Genomic DNA, 18,471 nt, shown 5'->3' with positions numbered 1-18,471 from the left:
ATGGGCTGGGAGTGGACTTCAGGGACCATGCCAAGAGCCAGGCAGGGAACCCGAGCTCAGGGAGACCGAGATGGCTGTGTGAGGTCTGGGCAAGCCACCTCCCCCAAAAGAGTGACAATCCGAGAGCGAACAGCTACCCTCTGGCTGGAATGTTCAGGGGAGAACTCTGCACACAGCATGGACAGAACGGGGTGCTGCGGAACGGGGAGACTGCAGATGGCTTAGGGAAGAGGGGACAAAGTGCTGCAGAGGCCACCCCTTGTCCCAGTCAGGATCAGTTTGAACCAAAGAAAGTCCTTTCATAATGGGGAAGAAGTACACGGGGAGGCCTGCAGCCGTCCACCTGGCACCAGGGCTACCTTGGGTTCCCCTGCTGGGCAATCCTGCACCTCGTGGCCCCAAGCCCCATGAGGGTGTTACGGAGTGCGCCCCATCACGGCTCCAGAAGGGCACCCACTCACCCTGCACCTCCCCCACAGGGCCGTGCTGCGGGCTGCTGGGTCCTTCCCACCTGGTCCTGCCCACCTTCTGCTGTGCCGTCTCGGCCTGTGGCCACGGCCTGACTTACACACAGTGTGTAGGGCCTGCCAGGCATGTGCTGCGTGTGCCGCACCCCATCACACAGGCACATTGCCACCTGCATGTAGCCACCAGAGACTTACAGGTACGCGCCAGCCACCCAGGCACCCTGCCCCACCTTCATGCAAGTTGTACCTCACCCCCCCACCACCACGCTGGAGTGGCTCACTCCACACAGCCTCCAGAGACTGACAGGTCACTCTGCACCCACTGCATGCAGGCTGCACCACACCTGCCAGGGCTCAGGGGAACAGCCCCACCACCCTGCCCGGCCTGCAGAGACTGGCGCGAATCCTGCCCAGGCTCACTCCAGGCCTCACGCCCACACGGCCCCCAAAGGCTGACCACCACACCACTGTTGCCCTGTATCTGCCTGAGCGCATTGGGGTGGACGTGAAGAGGACACCCACCCCACTGCTGTATGTGCCACCCTGTGTGGCCTGCAGCAATGGATAGGGTCTCCAACCCTGCTGCCACATGCACCATGTCAATCAAGGACACCATGCCATCAATGACAGCTGAAGAAGCTACCCAGAGACTGAAGAAGCCTGCCTACTGACCCCACACACTGCTCCAGGACCGCCTTTTACTGTGAAACCCACTGTACAGTTGGCAGAGATAACAGACCCACCCCATGTGCAGACATCCACACAGGTCACAGGAAGTGCAGAGAAGCAGGTGACATGGCAGCTGCACAGGACACTAACTCCAGCAGCAGACACTGGGGGGATCCCTGAGACACTTGAGTACAAATTCAGCAGAGTTGTTCTAAGGAAGCTCAGTGAGACACTAGAGGACACAGACAGACAGACAGCTCGACAACACTGGGAAACAATCTCCAACATACATGAGAAATCCGGCAGAGAGAGGTCACAGAGAAGAAGCTAACAGCCACCTGGAACTGAAGACCCAGGGAGCCAGGGAGGACCACGGCGAGGCCCTCAGCTACAGAGGAGACCAAGCCAATTAGGGACTCCTAAACTCAAAGAGTCACGTAAGTAAATAAATAAAAGTGGGGGGCACTTTGAGACTTACAGGACACTTTCAAACAAATATTAGAATTATGGATGTTCTGAAAGAGAAGGGGAAAGGCAGGGAAACAGTCAGTGAAATAAAAAATGGGAAATTCCCAAATTGTGGGAAGATCTGGACATGCAGGGAACTCTGAAAACAGCAAAGAAAAGCTTCCGGTCACAACACCATTAGACTAACATCAGGTTTCTCAGCAGAAAACGCACAGGCCTAGAGGAAACGGGATGAAATATTTGAATTCTAAAAAAAAATCTGCCAACCTCCAGAGCAGCCAGACTTTAGAAAGGAAGAGGAATTGGGACTTTCTAAGACAAGCCCAAATGGAGGGAGTTTGTCGCCACCGGACTGGCGTGTGAAAGATGCTGAAGGGAGTCTGACATCTAGGAAGACCCCTACCACACGAAGCTACCAAAGTGCAAAACCCACCAGGAAAGCAGATGAACAGGAGAAAAAGAACCAAAACTTATCAACACAGAAAACCCCAAAGAGAGAGAGAAAAAGGAAGGAAGGAAGGAAATTCCAAACCTCCAGAGGAAAATTAACAAACAACAGGAGTGAATCTTTACCCATCAACAGTCGCCTGCAATGCAGATGGCGGAATTCTTCAATTAACAGACAGACTGCTTGGATGAATTCTAAAAAAGACCTGACCACAGGCTGCTTAGAGAAAGCCACTTCACCAGTAAAGACCAGAGAGTGGGAGGGAAGGAGTGGGAGAGGCATGCCTCCAAAAGGGAACCCAAGAGCAAGACCCACTACGATCACCCAGACTCCAAGTTCAACACTGGAAAGAGAGAAAAGGAAACCACACAACACCTGAGAGATCAATTCAAGGAGAGGAATAAGAATTGTCAATGTGCAAGCACGTAATGCTGAGGCACCCGATTTCATAAAGCAAATGTCATTAGGTCCAGAGGGAGAGGTGGGCTCCAGTACAGAACTTCAACACTCCCTTTCATCAGTACTAAAATCCAACACAAAACACAGGAGCAAATGGACTAAGAGACCTTCCCGGGGTATTATCATCCTCAGCAGTGGATGCACTTCCCGTCAGCACATGGAGCGCTTCTAGGGCAGACCCGACGGCTCAGCAGCCCAGGCCACCAATCCAACCAAGCCTTCAGTTACCTTCGCTGACCAGAGGACTGAACCAGAAATCAACAAGAGAACTTTAGAAACTGTTCAAATTCATGGAAACTAGACAACATGCCATTGAGTAAACAATAGGTCATCGAAGAAGCTCAGAGAAAGAATTATTAAAACAAATGAAAATGAAAACACAATATACTAAAACCTGTGGGACACAACGAAAGCAGTACTAAGAGGGGAGTTTACAGCAATATGAACCTATATTTAAAAAAATCTCAAATAAGAAACCTAATGATGCAGCTCGTGGAACTAGAAAAGCAAGAACAAATCAAACTTAAAATTAATAGAAGGAAAGGAATAACAAAGTAAAGAGTATAAATAAATAAAACAGAGATAGAAAATACAAAAGAGTAACAAAATGAAGAGTTGTTTGTCAAAAACATAAAATCACCCAACCTTTAGTTAGACTCTCCTAGAAGAGAGAAGACCAAGTAAATAAAACCAGGGATGAGAAAGGAGGCGTGACATCGGGTAGCACAGGAATACAAGGGTGGCCGGGGATTGTTGTGAGCACCTGTACATTAACAAAAGGGGGAGTCTAGAGGAAATGGGTACATTTCTGGACAAATACAACCACCCCAATTGAACCATGAAGACAGAAAACCTGAACAGAACTAATAATGAGGAATAATACTGACTCGGTCATGAAAGGTCTCCCCACAAAGAAAAGCCTGAGATGAGTGGTTTCATTGCTTAGTTCTACCAAACTTTTAAAGAACTAACACCAGTTCTTCCCAAACTATTGCAAAAAATGAAAGGGAGGAGCTCTTCCAAACACATTTTTCCCAGGCCAACATCACCCTGATACTAAAACCAGACAAGGACACAGCCACAGCCACAAACTCCACAGACCACTGATGAATGTGATGCAAAAGTGCTCAGAAACACCAGCAAGTTGAACCCAACAGCATGTGGTCAAGAGTGGTGTGTCCTAGGGATTCCAGGAGGGACAGACATGCACTCATCAATAAATAGAATGCATCGCAGCAAAAGAATGAAGGACGGAATGCAAATGCTCTTCTCAATAGATGCAGAAAAGCGTTTAATAAAATTCAACAGCTCTTCATGATTAAAACTCTGAATTAGGCATAGGAGAACTGAACCTCAACAGAACAAAAGCTGTATGTGATAAACCCACACATCGCCGTTGGAGCAGAGAAAAGCTGTGAGCGTTTCCTACAGACCTGGAAGGAGACAAGGGTACCCACTTCCATGACTGGGATTCAGCCTGGTGCTGGAGGTCTGAGCAGAGCCAGTAGGCAAGAACAAGAAATGAAAGAACACAAGTAGGAAGGAGTCAAATTATCCCTGTCTGCAGGTGGCATGATTCTACACCTAGAAAAACCTATAGACCCCACCTGAACTATTTATGAGAACTGATAAATGCATTCAGTGAGGATTCAGGATACAAAATTAACATACAAAAATAGACAGCGTTTTTATGTTCCAAAAATATGAACTTTCTGGAAAGAAACTGAGGAAGCAGTCCCGTTCACACTAAAGAGGCTGTCCTTTCTCCCATGCGTTTATTGGCTCCTTTACTGAGATTCAGTTGGCAGCAGATTTATCCGTGTGGATTTATTTCTAGGCTCTCCATTTTGTCCCGTTGGTCTGTGTGTTGGGTTTTAAACAAGTACCACGCAGTCTTGGTTACTTTGGATGATAAGGTCACGTTGTGCTGTCCCTCCAGCTGCAGGGACAGGTGTGGCCGCATCCTGGGGACAACCGCAGGCTACTGCTCTCTCCTGGCAAAGGTGCTTTCTTTCTCCTTGGCCTTGCGGGTGCCAGGTGCAGCCATCTCCCGAGGGTGCACCCTGGTGTTGCACACACTCACTTCAAGGCAGCTGTTCTGCTGATGAGCTCAATTTAACTCCATTCTAATTCATCTTAGCCCGAGTTGGCTTTGTTCAATTATCCGGACTCAACTTGACTCATCAGCCCGTCCACACTCTCAGCAAGAATTCTAAAATCTCTATGGGGCCTTGGGGCTCAGGTTGCTTTTTGAGCAAGTGGTCTCACTTCTCTGTTCTGACCTGAGGGTGTCAGTGTGTTGTGGTGAAGAGATTCCAGCAGGACGTGAAGCAGGACTGCTCTGTGTTTTCACCCAAGACCTGCCCACTGTTTCTTTATCTGTAAAGCGGGAATCGTAAAACCTACTCTGTGGGGGATTTGTCGGAATTACATTCATAGAAGGCACTCAGAAATGGTATCCACTAAATCTTCCCACTTCTCTGGTCCTAAAGGAAAGATTAAGAAACCCAACACACACACACGCACACCAAAGCTCATCCAACACGTAGAAAGCAGAACCCACTAGGAAAGAGTCCCAGGGACCCGCGGTGGTCCTAACCTTGTCTCTCCCCACGCTCCTCAGGGGTCCCTTCTGGTACCTGCACTGAAGTTCTTTTGGAAAACAGCCTTGACATTTCTCCAAGTTACTGGAGGGCACCCGTGGGCTCAGTCTGATCCTTGGCGTTTCACTTGGCCTGTGCCAGGGCTTCATTATTACCCACCCCCTCAGGAGCCAGGAGACGACCCAGGAACAGAGGGGATGGCCACAGCCTCCCTGCCCCACCAGCCAGCAGACCCCTGTAAGACCCCACAGGTCACCCTGCAGTATTGACCACAGAGGACAAGACGGGAAAGAACCGCTGGACTCTAACAGAGCGAGGTGGCGTCAGGGTGGGTCCCCCAGCCCCGGGTGCACTCCTCCCCCACAGCAGGGCTGCAACCTCCACCAGGCTCCAGGACACGGCCGTGGGCAGTGCGTGTTCTGCAGTTCCTGGGCCCAGCGCCTTTCCTCCACAGCTCGCGGTTCCCCGTTGGTGCTCATTCCAGGTCCAGGCTGCGCCTCTGCCCAGAGCGGCCTCCCTCAGAGCTGTGCGGGGTTGCCTCACCTGCATGTCCCCCTCTTTCAGGTTCTCGATGGTCTCGGACGCGGAGACGGAGAGCATCTTCATGGAGCCCATTCACCTTTCCTCGGCCGTGGCGGCCAAACAGATCATCAGCGAAGGTGACCTGGTGGGCCCTGGGCGGGGGTCCCCAGCGCCGCCTGTCCATTCAGGAGGGCAGCGTGGGAGGGCAGAGCTGCCAGAGCCACTGTCAACTCTGTGGGAGGGAGGAGGTCAGCAGTTCTCCTTGGCTGTGGGGAGGCAGCCCCAAGCTGCCCCCGGCCTCCTGTTGAGCCATTTTGGTTGACTTCAAGGGTCGTGGGCAGGTGGCTTATAGGAGAGACCAAACCTGAGAGCCCAAATGGCTCCAAACGGATCCTCAAGGGATGTCTGCGTCCTCCGAGCTTCTGGTGGTCTTCAACTGAGGGGCTCGTGGGAGCAGGCAGGAAGGGGCAGGAGCGAGGTCCACACTGTGCCTTTGCCTTTTGAAGCTGACGGCAGACTGTGCTTCACTCAAGGACGTTCATCCAGTGGGAGGGATTTTTCCTCCCGGTCACTTTTGGACAGATCATCATTCACTTCACTCCTTGGCTTTCCTGGGCCCCCACGCCTCTGGGGGAGGTGGGCAGCGCAAGGCAGCACTGCTGAAGCAGCACCCTCTGGCCCCTGGGCTTGATCTGGCTCCCGCCACTGGTGGCACGGTCCCTTCCCTGGCCTTGGTCATGCCAACCACCCATGTCCACCTTAACCACAGGTTCTCTTGGACCCCTGGCCCTTTGGGTCCCCACCAGGGCTCTGGAGGACACTGGAGCTCTCACACCTCACGGAGAACTAGAATCCGGGGTGCCCTGGCTGGGCGACCTGGCTGGCTGCCCCGGGCACTGGGAGGCCCCACCTCCTCCCAACCCCTCTGCTCCTCGCCAGGCCGGGCCTGGACCCGGGCAGTGCCTCCACCTTGATCTGGCGCTCTCGGCATTTCCCCTGCACACCGCAGCGCAGCAGGGCCTTCTTCCTCCTTCCTGTGTGGGAGTTCCTAACCTCCGCCCGGGTCACCTCGGCCCTGTGCTCCACTCCGCAGGCCGCTCTCCAGGCCTTGATGAGTTACAGTCCAGCTTGAGGAGTTGTAGAAAACTCCTTTCCTCTTTGAAAGCTGTACTTTCAAGTCTACAGAATGCCGTGGACATTCAATGTCTAGTTTGAAGCAAAAGAAGAGAAATGGCTTTTTTATTCCAGGTCTTATCTTCTCTCCCCTTTTCTAGGGCATTAAAACTAACTTGCATCAGCCTTAGTGCCTGAAGGACTCAGAGGAAAGAAAAAACAATGTATCGCAGAGAAGGGACAATGTATCAGGTGGCAGGTTAAAATGTTACCAGCACTAGGGATCAGGAGGGCAGAGTTGGGCTGGCCACCTCCCGGGAAGGGCCAGGAGATGGGTGTGGCCTCAGCTTTCTTCGGAAGCCAATTATTACAGGAATAATTAGGAACATTGATCAGGCAGCGGGTGTACTGTAACCAAGGTGAGGGAAGTGCACATCCCATGTTCTCCAACCAGAGGCCCAGGGAAAGCAGGAGGGCCAGGCGAGGGACGGGACATTTGTTCGTAAACTGAAAAGGAAGGAGATCAAAACAACTGCTGCTCCAAGGCTCAGGAACAGTGCTGTGTCTTCCACTGAGCCCGGGAGAGCGCTCCGACTACAGGCAGCAGAGGAAAGGCATCTGGTTCCTTGTGCTTTTATATCTGTAGGAGACCCCAGGGAGCCAGAAGAGAAATCTGAGCGGTGGGGAAAATAGGAACGCTTCATCTATTTTTAAACAACACAGAGCTCTGGCATTGCAGCCTCCTTCCTGCTTTTGAAACAGAGATCAGAGAACATTTAGAGTGGGACCTGCTGGAACTGCAAGGGGTGGTACTCCTCACTTCAGACACACAGAAGCCTCCGCCAGGGCCCAGGCACAGCCGGACTCCCTGGACTCCAATCCTGGAACAGCAGCCCACTTCAGAACCTGCTGGATACTTCCCTGAAGGGCTGTCCCTCTTCCACAGCCACCACTGCAGGAGGCCGCCCCTCAGGGAGGAGGAGGTGCAGGCCAGAGGCCGTGTCCATCGCGGACGCTGCACCTCTCCTCTCTCTTCTTCTCTCCGTCAGTGCCTTTGGCTACCCAGAGAGGCTCTTCTCTCTCCTGTTCCTTCCCGCCTCCTTAGGGAAGGAAAGCATCTTGCTCCCTGGCCCTCTCCCGTTGGCTAACTTATGAGCTGGTATATTATCAGGAGATAAGGTCGGCTCAGAGGGATGAGTCAGACTCTGAGCTGGTCTGGAATTTGAGCTTTTCTGACCTGGTGTCAGAGAGACACTGAACCTGGTTTGAGATTGGTAAACTCACCTGTCTGGGGTCAGGATGGCTGGGGACTCCAGGTGCTCAGGCTCTGGTGCGGGAAAGCAAATACTAACTGAAATTGTTAAAGTGAACACTCAGGTAACGCTGTATCCGTGACTCCTGAAAGCTTTACTTTCCCAGGGTAATTTGCATTCCACAGGTAAGGGAGTCCAACCAGCAGAGCGAACCAGGTTAGGGAAGAACATGGTCCATTCATTTGGAAAATAACTCGGAGCATCCCCTTCGTGCTGAGCACCATAGGACTCCTAAGTGTGACTCAGACAGACCCTAGTTCTCAAGGACCATGTCTAAGCTGTGAGCAGCCAGCGTTAGAGAAACCAAGGAGAGAGTAAGGGAACCCAGCTTCTTCCCATCACCCTTGCCCACCTGCAGCTGACCCTGACCCCAGTGTCTAGCTGGTGCAGAGGGCCATTGGGGCCTTGCTAAGTCCGTCCTGCAGATCCCCTGGCATTCAGCTCATGCCCACAGTCCCCAGAGAGCTGGCCAGTACAAGTTCTCCAAGGAACAGGGAAGGCTACGGTGTCCTCAGTCCCTAATGCAAATGCCACCTGCTGCCCGTAGAGCTCAAGCCTCGGGGGCTCAGAGCAGACGCAGAGTGTCCGGGCATGCTGGAGTCCGCTGAGCAGCTGCTGGTGGAGGACCTGTACAACCGTGTCAGGGAGAAGATGGATGACGCCAGCCTCTACAACACCCCCTGCGTGCTGGACCTGCAGCGGGCCCTGGTCCAGGACCGCCAGGAGGCCCCTCGGAACGAGGTGGATGAGGTCTGGCCCAACGTCTTCATAGCTGAGAAGTGAGTGTGACCATGCTGGTGGTGGTGACCTTTGTCTCCCCTCTGTTAGTGCCTGGGAGAGGTGACATTCCTCAGCTTCCGCCCACAGCCCTCGCAGCTCCAGCCCCCGAGGCTGCCTGACCACGTGCCCTGCCCTGGCCTGGCCTGGGGAGAGACTCCCCAAACCCGCAAACAGATGCCCAGGCTCCCTGATCTAGCCTTGCCCCGTGGGTGCCTCCTCTGGGCCTCCTTTCCTGACACAGACTCCTGACACCATGTCCACCACCCCTGGACATCCACAACAGCCATGGGACAGAACGGCAGGAGCCGTCCACAGTGCTGGTCTGCACGCATGCTCACCAACACACGAAAGTGTGTGCCACACAGTGGGCGGGAAACCGGGTTACAAAAGAATACTGAATGCTCACAGATAGGTAGAGGGGTGTGTGTGTGTGTGTGTGTGTGTGTGTGTGTGTGCTCGCACACGCGCTTTTCCATCAACAAGTTAGCAGTAGGAGTCTCTGGGAAGTGGTTTTACAAGTGGCTTTAGTTTCCTGTCTAGGTTTGTTATGAATTTTACAAGTTCCCAAGACATTTATTGTCTTCGTAATCAGAAAAAAATGTTATTTTTTAAAAGTTTATGAATGGTTTCCAGAACAAAAACAAAGACAACTTCCACATTCCACGTGTTATCCCTCCAGGCCTTACCAGTGCATAATTGGTACCAGCAGGTTAATATAGGCAAGTGATTTTGGCTGATCCATTGCCTGATGAATGGATGTGCTCCCAATGTCATTACCCAGGTGTCCACAAGCACAGGGGGACCCGGGCCCAGGTGGGCAGTAGGAGATAGCTGGGGACATGAGGTCTGAAACTCCTTCCTCCAGCCGCCCCGGCTCACTGTCCTGCTCCTTCCCAGGCAGGCCTGTGCTCAGGGCTCTCAAATTGAGCCCTTCAAACTCAACTGCAGCACAAAGCACGGGTTCTTGTTCCATCTTTTTCTTCTTTCACAGTCTTGGGCAGTTATTCATTTTTAGGATCTTTGAATGGAGTTAAAATTGTTGCATATGAGGGGATTTGGGCAATACAGTGTGTGTCATCCGTGCACCACACACCTAATGTCTTGTCTGCCAGCTTTGTGCTTGGGTGAGTGTGCATTCCCAAGGTATGGGATTCGCAAGTAGAGAACCCTGGATCACCCTAAAGATTCCTTGCACCCCAATCTCCTTCCCCCCACCCTGCCCATCCAGCTCCGTCTCTTCTCTCTCTCGTGCAGCAGCCAAGTCAGGCCCCTTTAAACACAGGTGTCCACGGTGCGCCCCAGACCTCCTGGGGAGAGGAGGAGGCACTCACCCTGCTGGGTCTCCAGGCCCAGAGGCAGGCTCCCATCATGGTGGTCAACCTGCCCGGCTCTCCCTGCAGGAGCGCGGCTGTGAACAAGGGGCGGCTGAAGAGGCTGGGCATCACCCACATCCTGAATGCTGCCCACGGCACCGGTGTCTACACTGGCCCTGAATTCTACACTGGGCTGGAGATCCAGTACCTGGGCCTGGAGGTGGACGACTTCCCCGAGGTGGACATCTCCCAGCACTTCCGGAAGGCTGCGGAGTTCCTCGACGAGGCCCTGCTGACCTACAGAGGTGAGGGGCTCTGCTGCTCGGGCTGTGGACTCCCCCTGGGTAGAAGCAAGGGGGGATCTGACCACACGCTGTTCTCTAGGAAGTGGAGAAAGGACAGGATGATCACTGACCCCACAAGCAATCCCGGGGCCTCTCGTGTGCGGGTCCTTGGTGACTCCCAGACAACAGATGGGCACGCTTGAGCTGGCCGAGGAGAGGTGACAGGGAGGGCGGGAGGTGTGGGGTGCTGACAAGCGCAAGGCAGGGACTGTCCTGCGGTGGCTCCCAGGGCTGACCGGCTCCTTGGAGAGGCCATCTGGGAGGTCCTTCTGAGTCCCTGGTCCCCAGGGGAAGTGATCTCACGGTAGCCACAGCAGAGCCTGGAGGACAGGCTGGAGCCAGGACAGTGGACACAGAACGGCAGCCAGAGGGCAGGGTCTCAGTCCAGGATTCGTTGGGCTTTTCCCACCTGGACTGGGCTGTTGCCCTGTCCCGGGGAGCTCCAGTTTTCTTCAACACAGAACAAAGATCAAAACATCTGATTCTAAAGTTGTCATGAGGGGCTGGGCTGGGCCTCAGCGGGAGAGCACTCGCCTAGCACGTGCGAGGCCCTAAAATAAAGACGTTGTGTCCAACTAAAAAATAAATACTAAAAAAATTTTTAAAAAATAAAGTTGCCATGAGGGATAAAAATCTTTAATGCATATCAGGGTTTATTTAGCACAACACCCAGCTCTTGGTGAATGCCTGAACGTCATGCCATTATTGTGATAAACCATGTGGCATTCCTGGGAAGGGCATTTCCTGTCACCACCAGCATCAGAGATAGGTCACATCTAATGGGACATGCACACACGTCACGTGTGTGTCATAAATACACACATGCACACACACGTAATGCTTAAAAATCTCCTACTTTAAAAAACATGGGCCCTTGGACACATTGGGGTTGCTGGCATCTGTCCAGGGTCTGGGGAGGGGACCTGTTCCTTCCACTGGACCTGGAGAGCAAGGCCCCTGTGGAGAGGGAGCCAAGAGCATCAGACACAGGGTGGGTGGCAGGTCCCCACAGCATCCAGGGCGAAAGAAGCTTCAACTCATTTTGGGGGCCACCAAGGCACCACGAGAGCCTGTGGGGAGGCGGAGGGAGGATGCTGCATTGGGTGCAGGAGCTGTGGCTCCGGGAGGAAGCTCCTTGCTGTGTCCATGAGGCGCCAGCCCACACTGAACACCCACTTTGGTGTCAGCAGGCGTGCACCCAGTCTGCTGGTGAGGTGGCCTCTCCTGCCAGGTTTCTGTTCTTACGACTAAAAGGCTCAGGGGTCACTCCAGTTGAACTGGGCTGACTGGGCTGTGCAAGAGACAAGAGACCCAAATACCTTTTTCTTTGGGGTCGCTGAGACGGCTCCTCTGAACTTAAGGGTCCACAGGAAGAGAGAGAGCGAGAGCATGCGCTGACCCCTTTTATTGAGGAGAAGCTACTCAAATGAGGCAAGGGGTCAGGTTTCAGGGGGCTGAGTCTATCTTCATGATGTCCACTGTCAGCAGGTTGACTGACACCTGGGTAGGCCACACCCCAGGGAACAGTAAGATAAGGGGACACACACAAGGCACTTCCATGCAACATTCTATCCTAAACAGGGCAAGGGGTAATATTACAAAGGAACAGGTGAGCGTAGCTCCACCCACGGGGCTGTAGCAAGGCACACCCATGCATGAGACACCGACCCCCGAACCCAAGTAGGGTGGGGAAAGCTCTGACACATTTCTGTGACTGAGCGCCTCAGCACCCAGCCGGGAGTGTGACTCAGTCACATGCAAGGTTGGTCTCCCACACTCTCCTGTCCCTCAGGCCTCGCTCTTGAGCGGGCAGCAGAGGGCCATGCCCTGACTCTGGCTGCTACCTGTAGGGTAGGTCCCACTCATGAACGCCCCTACCCTAGAGCCTTCTTCCTGTGGCTTCCTCTGCTCTTAAATGCTTGGACACTAGCTGCTAACAAGGAGGAGGGTAGAAAGGGACACCCCCGACCCCTCAGGACAGTGCTGTTATCCACATCTAACTGTCCTGGAAGCTGAGACCCGCTGGCAGTCTGGTGACTTTGCCAGATGTAACAATCAAGATGCCCTTGGTTGCTGGTAACAGAAAACCACCCCAAACCCTTCACAGCAGCAGAGGCCTTCAATAGGAGGCCACAGGAGGATCCAGAGACCACAGGAGTGTGGCACCGAGTGGCCAGGAGCAAGGACAGGCAGGGCACTCTTGGTCCCACCCTTCCTCGCTTCCCTGGGTGGCAAACACAGGCTTGGCATTAGCCGATCACCTGCCTCTGCCCATCGCCATGGGCTTCTACCCACCAGCAGTCCCTCAGGCCACCCCGGCTCCTCGGAGGGACCTCAGGGAACAGTAGGCCCAGAGACACACGGAACCTGCAGCCTCGTCTGAGTGGGATCTGATGCCCTTATGAGGAGGACTGGGTGGTCACGTGCTGGAATGCATTGGCAAGTCCAAGGTGAGGCCTTGGTCCTACCAGATGGCCCAGGGAGGGACCGTGGAGCCCTGGGCTGGAGTGGGGGGGCAGGCAGCCCATAGTAAGCAGTGGCCTGAACCCCTGAACTCTGCTCTCCTGTGTCCCCCAGTGGGTACCGGATCTTGGCAACAGTACCTGCAGCATCGCTGAGCCTCAGGGCCCATCTCATCTCTGACCCCTTGTGTGACAAAGGCATGGCCTTGGCTGGCAGGGAGACAGAATAAGGAGACTCGCCTCCCATCTCATCTAATCAGGGCTCTCAGCCGACGTTAAAGGTCCCCCAAGACTGTGGGCAGACAGACAGTGACGGCCAGGAAGAAGGTCTCCAGGGGTCTGGTCTGCACTATAAGCCAGCACCAGAGGGGTGGTGTAGACGCCAAGGCCATCCTGTTCAGGGCAGAGGAGAAGCACAAGGGAGGGGCAGATGACTGACGTGCTGAATGGCAGGGTCATGACTGGACTAGCCCCGCAGACTTACGAGCAGGTCACAGCTGCCGCAGTACTGGAAGGAATCTGTGAGATGCCATGAGATAAGGAAGACAGACTTGGAATCTTTTTAAGTTTTATAGATTTCGGTTGATATAGAAGATGACTTGAGCCCATTGTGTGACATGCCCACCCACACAGACCACAGGCCCGGGCACGTGGTGCTGTGGTTCAGGTTGGTCTGAGTGTCGCCCAGCACTTCCCTTACTGGAATTTAATCCCATTGTGAGGTGTTAAGAGGGTGGGAACTTAATCAGAGTATGGTGTTCAGAGACCTTTGGGAAGGATGAGGTTCGGATGCAGGCATTAAGGTGGAGCCTCATGATTGAATCCTGGAAACGTTTGAAGAAGGGGAGAAGATGAAGGCAGACACAGATGCATGCTCCCTGCCTCTTATCCTGTAATGTTCTGCACTGCTTGGGACTCTGCCAGCAGGAGGGCCATCACCAGATGAGGCTCCTGGATGTCGCACTTACAGAACCATAAGCCCAAATAAACTATTTTTCTTTGTAAAGTAGCCTGCCTCAGGTATTTCATTATAGTAATGGACAGCTGACTGATACAGAATGCATAAATGAAGGCTATGTTCTTAGAGCCAGAGTGGTGAGGGTTCCACCTACTGTATGCCATTCAGCCAAACGTGACATGTTTGGCTCCATCCTAGACCCAAACTCCTCAGTGAGCAACTGATAAGTTTAACTCTTAACCTGGAGGAGAGTGTCTAGAATAGCATGGAAATATGAAAAAGAAAGTTTGAATATTGATTGAAAGACACATAATAGCCAGAAAAAAAAAATCCTTAGGGAAGAATATGATAGTGATCCTCTCGAGGATTTTTGCACATAGGTCGGGATCATATGGATGTATTCATTCTTGAATCCAGAATGTCAGAATAGGAGCGCTGACTGCTGTTGCACTGTTATGCTTTGCCCTAGATAGGAAAGAACTTCTAAGACTCGAGTGATCCCACATGAAGGGGGCCATGTCCACCTGTCTCCGTGAGCCAGTGAGCTCCAAATCGCAGGAAGCATCCTGCAGAGGCTGGTGGTGGCCAGCCAGCATGAGGACACTGTACAGGGCAATCCCAAGCTCTGACTGACTGGGGGTGCTCTTCCGCCCTGGGATCTGCTCTGATTCCGGGACTCAGGCGATGATGAACACCAGCTCCAAGCACTGGGTCCAGCACCCCGAACAGCACTTCAGAGAAGCAGGACGGGGCAGCCGCCACGGTGGCATCACTCTCTGTGTGTTCTCTTTGCAGGGAAAGTCCTGGTCAGCAGTGAAATGGGCATCAGCCGGTCGGCAGTGCTGGTGGCGGCCTACCTGATGATCTTCCACAACATGGCCATCCTGGAGGCCTTGATGACCCTGCGCAGGAAGCGGGCCATCTATCCCAACGACGGCTTCCTGAAGCAGCTGCGGGAGCTCAACGAGCAGCTGATGGAGGAGAGAGAGGAGGACTGCAGCCCAGAGGGAGCCGGGGAGGGCCAGGAGGCCCGGGGCACCCTCGGGGCGCGAGCGCAGCTGATGGTGGAGGAGGAGGACGAGGCCACCAGCCACCTCAGCGGCTGCTCCCTGGGGAAGGCCAGCCAGGCCTCCGAGCCCCTCACCCTCATTGATGAGGAGGAGGAGGAGAAGCTGTACGAGGAGTGGAAGAAGGGCCAGGGCCTCTCAGTGGGCAGCGCAGCCGGGGGTGGACAGTGTCCAGGGCCGGCCTCTTGGCGCCAGGCCAGCCAGGAGCAGGAGCAGGAGCTCGAGGACCAGGGCGTGGAGAGGATCGTCCAGGAGTGGCAGAGCCGGAACGAGAGGTACCACGCCCAGGGCCACCAGCGGTGGGCCCTGGAGGAGGAGGACGAGGAGGTCCAGGAGGAGGGCAAGTCCGCGCGGAGGCGCAGGCGCGCGCGGAGCCAGAGCAGCGTTTCTGAGAGCGAGAGCGCGCTCAGCCGGGAGGCGCGTGTCCTGCGGCAGCTGGATCTCGGCGGCCCCAGCCCAGGCGCCCGGCGCCGCTCGGACTCGGTGTCCACCGAGAGCACGTGGGACCTGTGGAACGAGAGGCTGCTGGAGATCGAGAGGGAGGCCGTGCGGGAGTTCCGCTCCAGGAGCAGGAGGGAGGAGGAGGACGCGCGCTCAGAGGCCGGGAGCACGGTGCCCGAGGATGACCAGCAGAGCGTGTGCTCCGAGGCCAGCTCCTTCTACAACTTCTGCAGCAGGAACAAGGACAAGCTCACTGCCCTGGAGAGGTGGAAGATCAAGAGAATCCAGTTTGGATTTCACAAGAAAGACCTAGGGGCGGGAGAGGGCAGCGGTGAGGCGCAGGGCCCCGAGGATACCCCCGGGGAGAGGAACCCCCCGGAAGTCAACCTGACTGCCTACCAGGCCTGGAAGCTGAGGCACCAGAAGAAGGTGGGCAACGAGAACAAGGAGGAGGTGATGGAGCTGGGCAAGGCAGAGGACGCCGTCCTGGCCAAGAAGAGACAGCGGAGGCTGGAGCTGCTGGAGAGGAGTCAGCGGACGCTGCAGGAGAGCCAGTCCACGGCCAGCTGGGAGGTGGACGGCTCCGTGGCCAGCGGGAGCATCCCCCTGTCCTCCTTCTGCTCTGCAGCCTGCTCCGTCAGTGCTAATGGGGACACAGGGTCAGTACTGAGCGCCCAGAGCCACCACTCCCACCTGTCCCAGGCCGCCAGCAGCATTGGGGGATGCTCGGCCGCCAACCCCAGCACCCCCCTGCCCAGCCTGCCAGTGGGGCCTGGAGACACCATTTCCATCGCCAGCATCCAGAACTGGATTGCCAGTGTGGTCAGTGAGACCCTGGCTCAGAAGCAGGGTGAAATGCTGCTGCTGTCTCGCTCACCGTCCGTGGCAAGCATGAGGGCAGGGCCAGCCACCAGCTGCCTGGGGGACGACCAAGTCTCCATGCTCAGTGGACAGAGCAGCTCCCTTCTGGGTGACCGCCTGCTGGGTCAGAGCCAGGCAAGGCCCAGCTCCGACTCCCAGTCCGTGCTGTCCTCCAGCACCTCACTGAGCTCCAGGGCCGAAGGGGCTGGGAGCAGGGTGAGGGGGACCAGCAAGCCCATCTACAGCCTCTTTGCTGACAGTGTGGACCTAAAGGAGCTCGGCCGCAAGGAGAGGGAGATGCAGATGGAGCTGAGGGAGAAGATGTCCGAGTACAAAATGGAGAAGCTGGCCTCCGACAACAAACACAGCTCCCTGTTCAAGAAGAAGAAGGTCAAGGAAGAGGATGATGGTGCCGGTGATAGGGATGGGGACACAGACAGCGCCATCGGGAGCTTCCGACTCTCTTCCCGCAGTAACTCCCAAAAGCCTGAAACGGACGCCTCCTCCTCCCTGGTGGTCTCTGACCACTGTAGGAGAGGCAGCAGAAATGGCAAGGAGATGGACAGCAGCATCAATAAGTGGCTCAGTGGCCTCAGGACCGAGGAAGACTCTCCTCCCCAGAGTGACTGGTCTGGCAGCTCCAGGGAGAGGTACAGCAGATCTTCCCTGCACCGGGAAACCGAGTCCAAATCCTGCAGTTACAAGTTCTCCAAATCCCGGTCAGAGGAGCAGGACACCTCCTCCTACCACGACGCGGACGGCAGCTCTGTGAGGAGCACTTCCCGTTTCTCCTCGTCCTCCACCAGGGAGGGCAGAGAGACCCACAAGTTCTCCAGGTCCACATTCAGTGAGACCTCCAGCTCCCGAGAGGAGAGCCCGGAGCCCTACTTCTTCCGCCGGACCCCTGAACCCTCCGAAGGGGAAGAGTCCCCAGAGCCACGGCACCGGGACTGGGCTAGGCCCAGGGACTGGGAGGACGTGGAAGAGTCATCCAAGTCGGACTTCTCTGAGTTCGGAGCCAAGAGGAAATTCACCCAGAGCTTCATGAGGTCTGAAGAGGAAGGCGAGAAAGAGAGGACAGAAAACAGAGAGGAGGGCAGGTTTGCCTCTGGGCGGAGGAGCCAGTATCGGAGAAGCACAGACAGAGAGGAAGAGGAGGAGATGGACGACGAAGCCATCATCGCTGCTTGGAGACGCCGGCAAGAGGAGACCAGGACTAAGCTGCAGAGGAGGAGGGAGGACTGAACAGGGCCTGGGCCACCTGCTGCTCAGCGGAGCACAGGGCTCAGGCACACCCTGCCACCACCCCTCAGGGGCCGAGGATGCAGAGAGGATCTCTCCAACAGGCAGAGTGGCAGTGCCCGAGTGGAAGGACACCGGGGTGCAGGGTGGGAGGAGAGGAGCCATGCTGGGCCAGCTAGGGCGGTTTTCTGTCGTCCAGGGCCCTCTGTGCTTTGGTGCTTATGTGTTCGACAGTATGTGTCCTGGACTGGAGAGGAGAGCGTGAAAGGAATTGCAGTTTGTTGGAGAGTCCAGTGTACATCCAGAAGGCCATAAGGCAGGACTTGGTTCTGTTCAAGTGGTTTCATAACAAGTCCCAGGAAATCTGTCAGCAATGCCCAGCTCTGTTTAATATCTTGGATCTCCATTAAATCGGTTTGTTGTGAAATCTTCCTTCTGCACTCTGGTCACTTTAGCTCTTTAGATGTTAGGGGAAACTCACTTCAGAAGTCATGGTGGGTTTTTATGGGCCAGCCTCACCTTGCTCCACAAAATCTGTGCCTCCAGGCAATGCCACCACCGTCTCCTTGTTATATAATAAAGGAAGATGTGGTCCAGGATGGAGGGCAGCTGAGAGGCCATTCCAGGACCCACCCGCACCTCGCCCGGGAGCAACAGAAGGAACTAGGGAAAGAGTGAGGTTAGTGTGTGAGCGGCAAGGTCTGGGGTACAGAGAGGGTCCCTTGGAATGACAGGAACACAAAACCAGCCCGAGGGAGACCAGAAAAGCCCAACAGTACCAGGTGGAGGTGAGTTTTTATAAAACCTCGCGGCCATCCTTGCTTTCATTTCTCAGAGGCTGATTGGATAATGAGAGTGTACTTGGTCCTTCCTTGCCCTGTGGGTGGGCTGAGCTGTCGAGAAGTCTTTACCCTTGTCACCAAGACATTTCTGCCCCTAAG

At 54.9% G+C, this 18,471-nt stretch overlaps 1 protein-coding gene across 1 annotated transcript in view; it reads left to right on the top strand.

The window, feature by feature from the left end:
• The window catches only part of STYXL2 (serine/threonine/tyrosine interacting like 2), a 28,103-nt gene extending 10,141 nt beyond the window's left edge, over positions 1 to 17,962 (top strand). Inside the window, exons 3-6 of the mRNA XM_081299054.1 lie at positions 5,679 to 5,773; positions 8,610 to 8,841; positions 10,243 to 10,460; positions 14,715 to 17,962. Of these exons, the coding sequence (XP_081155180.1) occupies positions 5,679 to 5,773; positions 8,610 to 8,841; positions 10,243 to 10,460; positions 14,715 to 17,533 (3,364 nt within the window). The 3' untranslated portion in view covers positions 17,534 to 17,962. The remainder of the gene's footprint in view (positions 1 to 5,678; positions 5,774 to 8,609; positions 8,842 to 10,242; positions 10,461 to 14,714) is intronic.
• Positions 17,963 to 18,471: the final 509 nt, after the last annotated feature.

The sequence above is a fragment of the Spermophilus citellus genome (assembly GCF_964194105.1).
Source record: "Spermophilus citellus genome assembly, chromosome: 6".
Lineage (NCBI taxonomy): Eukaryota > Metazoa > Chordata > Mammalia > Rodentia > Sciuridae > Spermophilus > Spermophilus citellus.
This window is presented reverse-complemented; position numbering and strand designations above follow the sequence as displayed.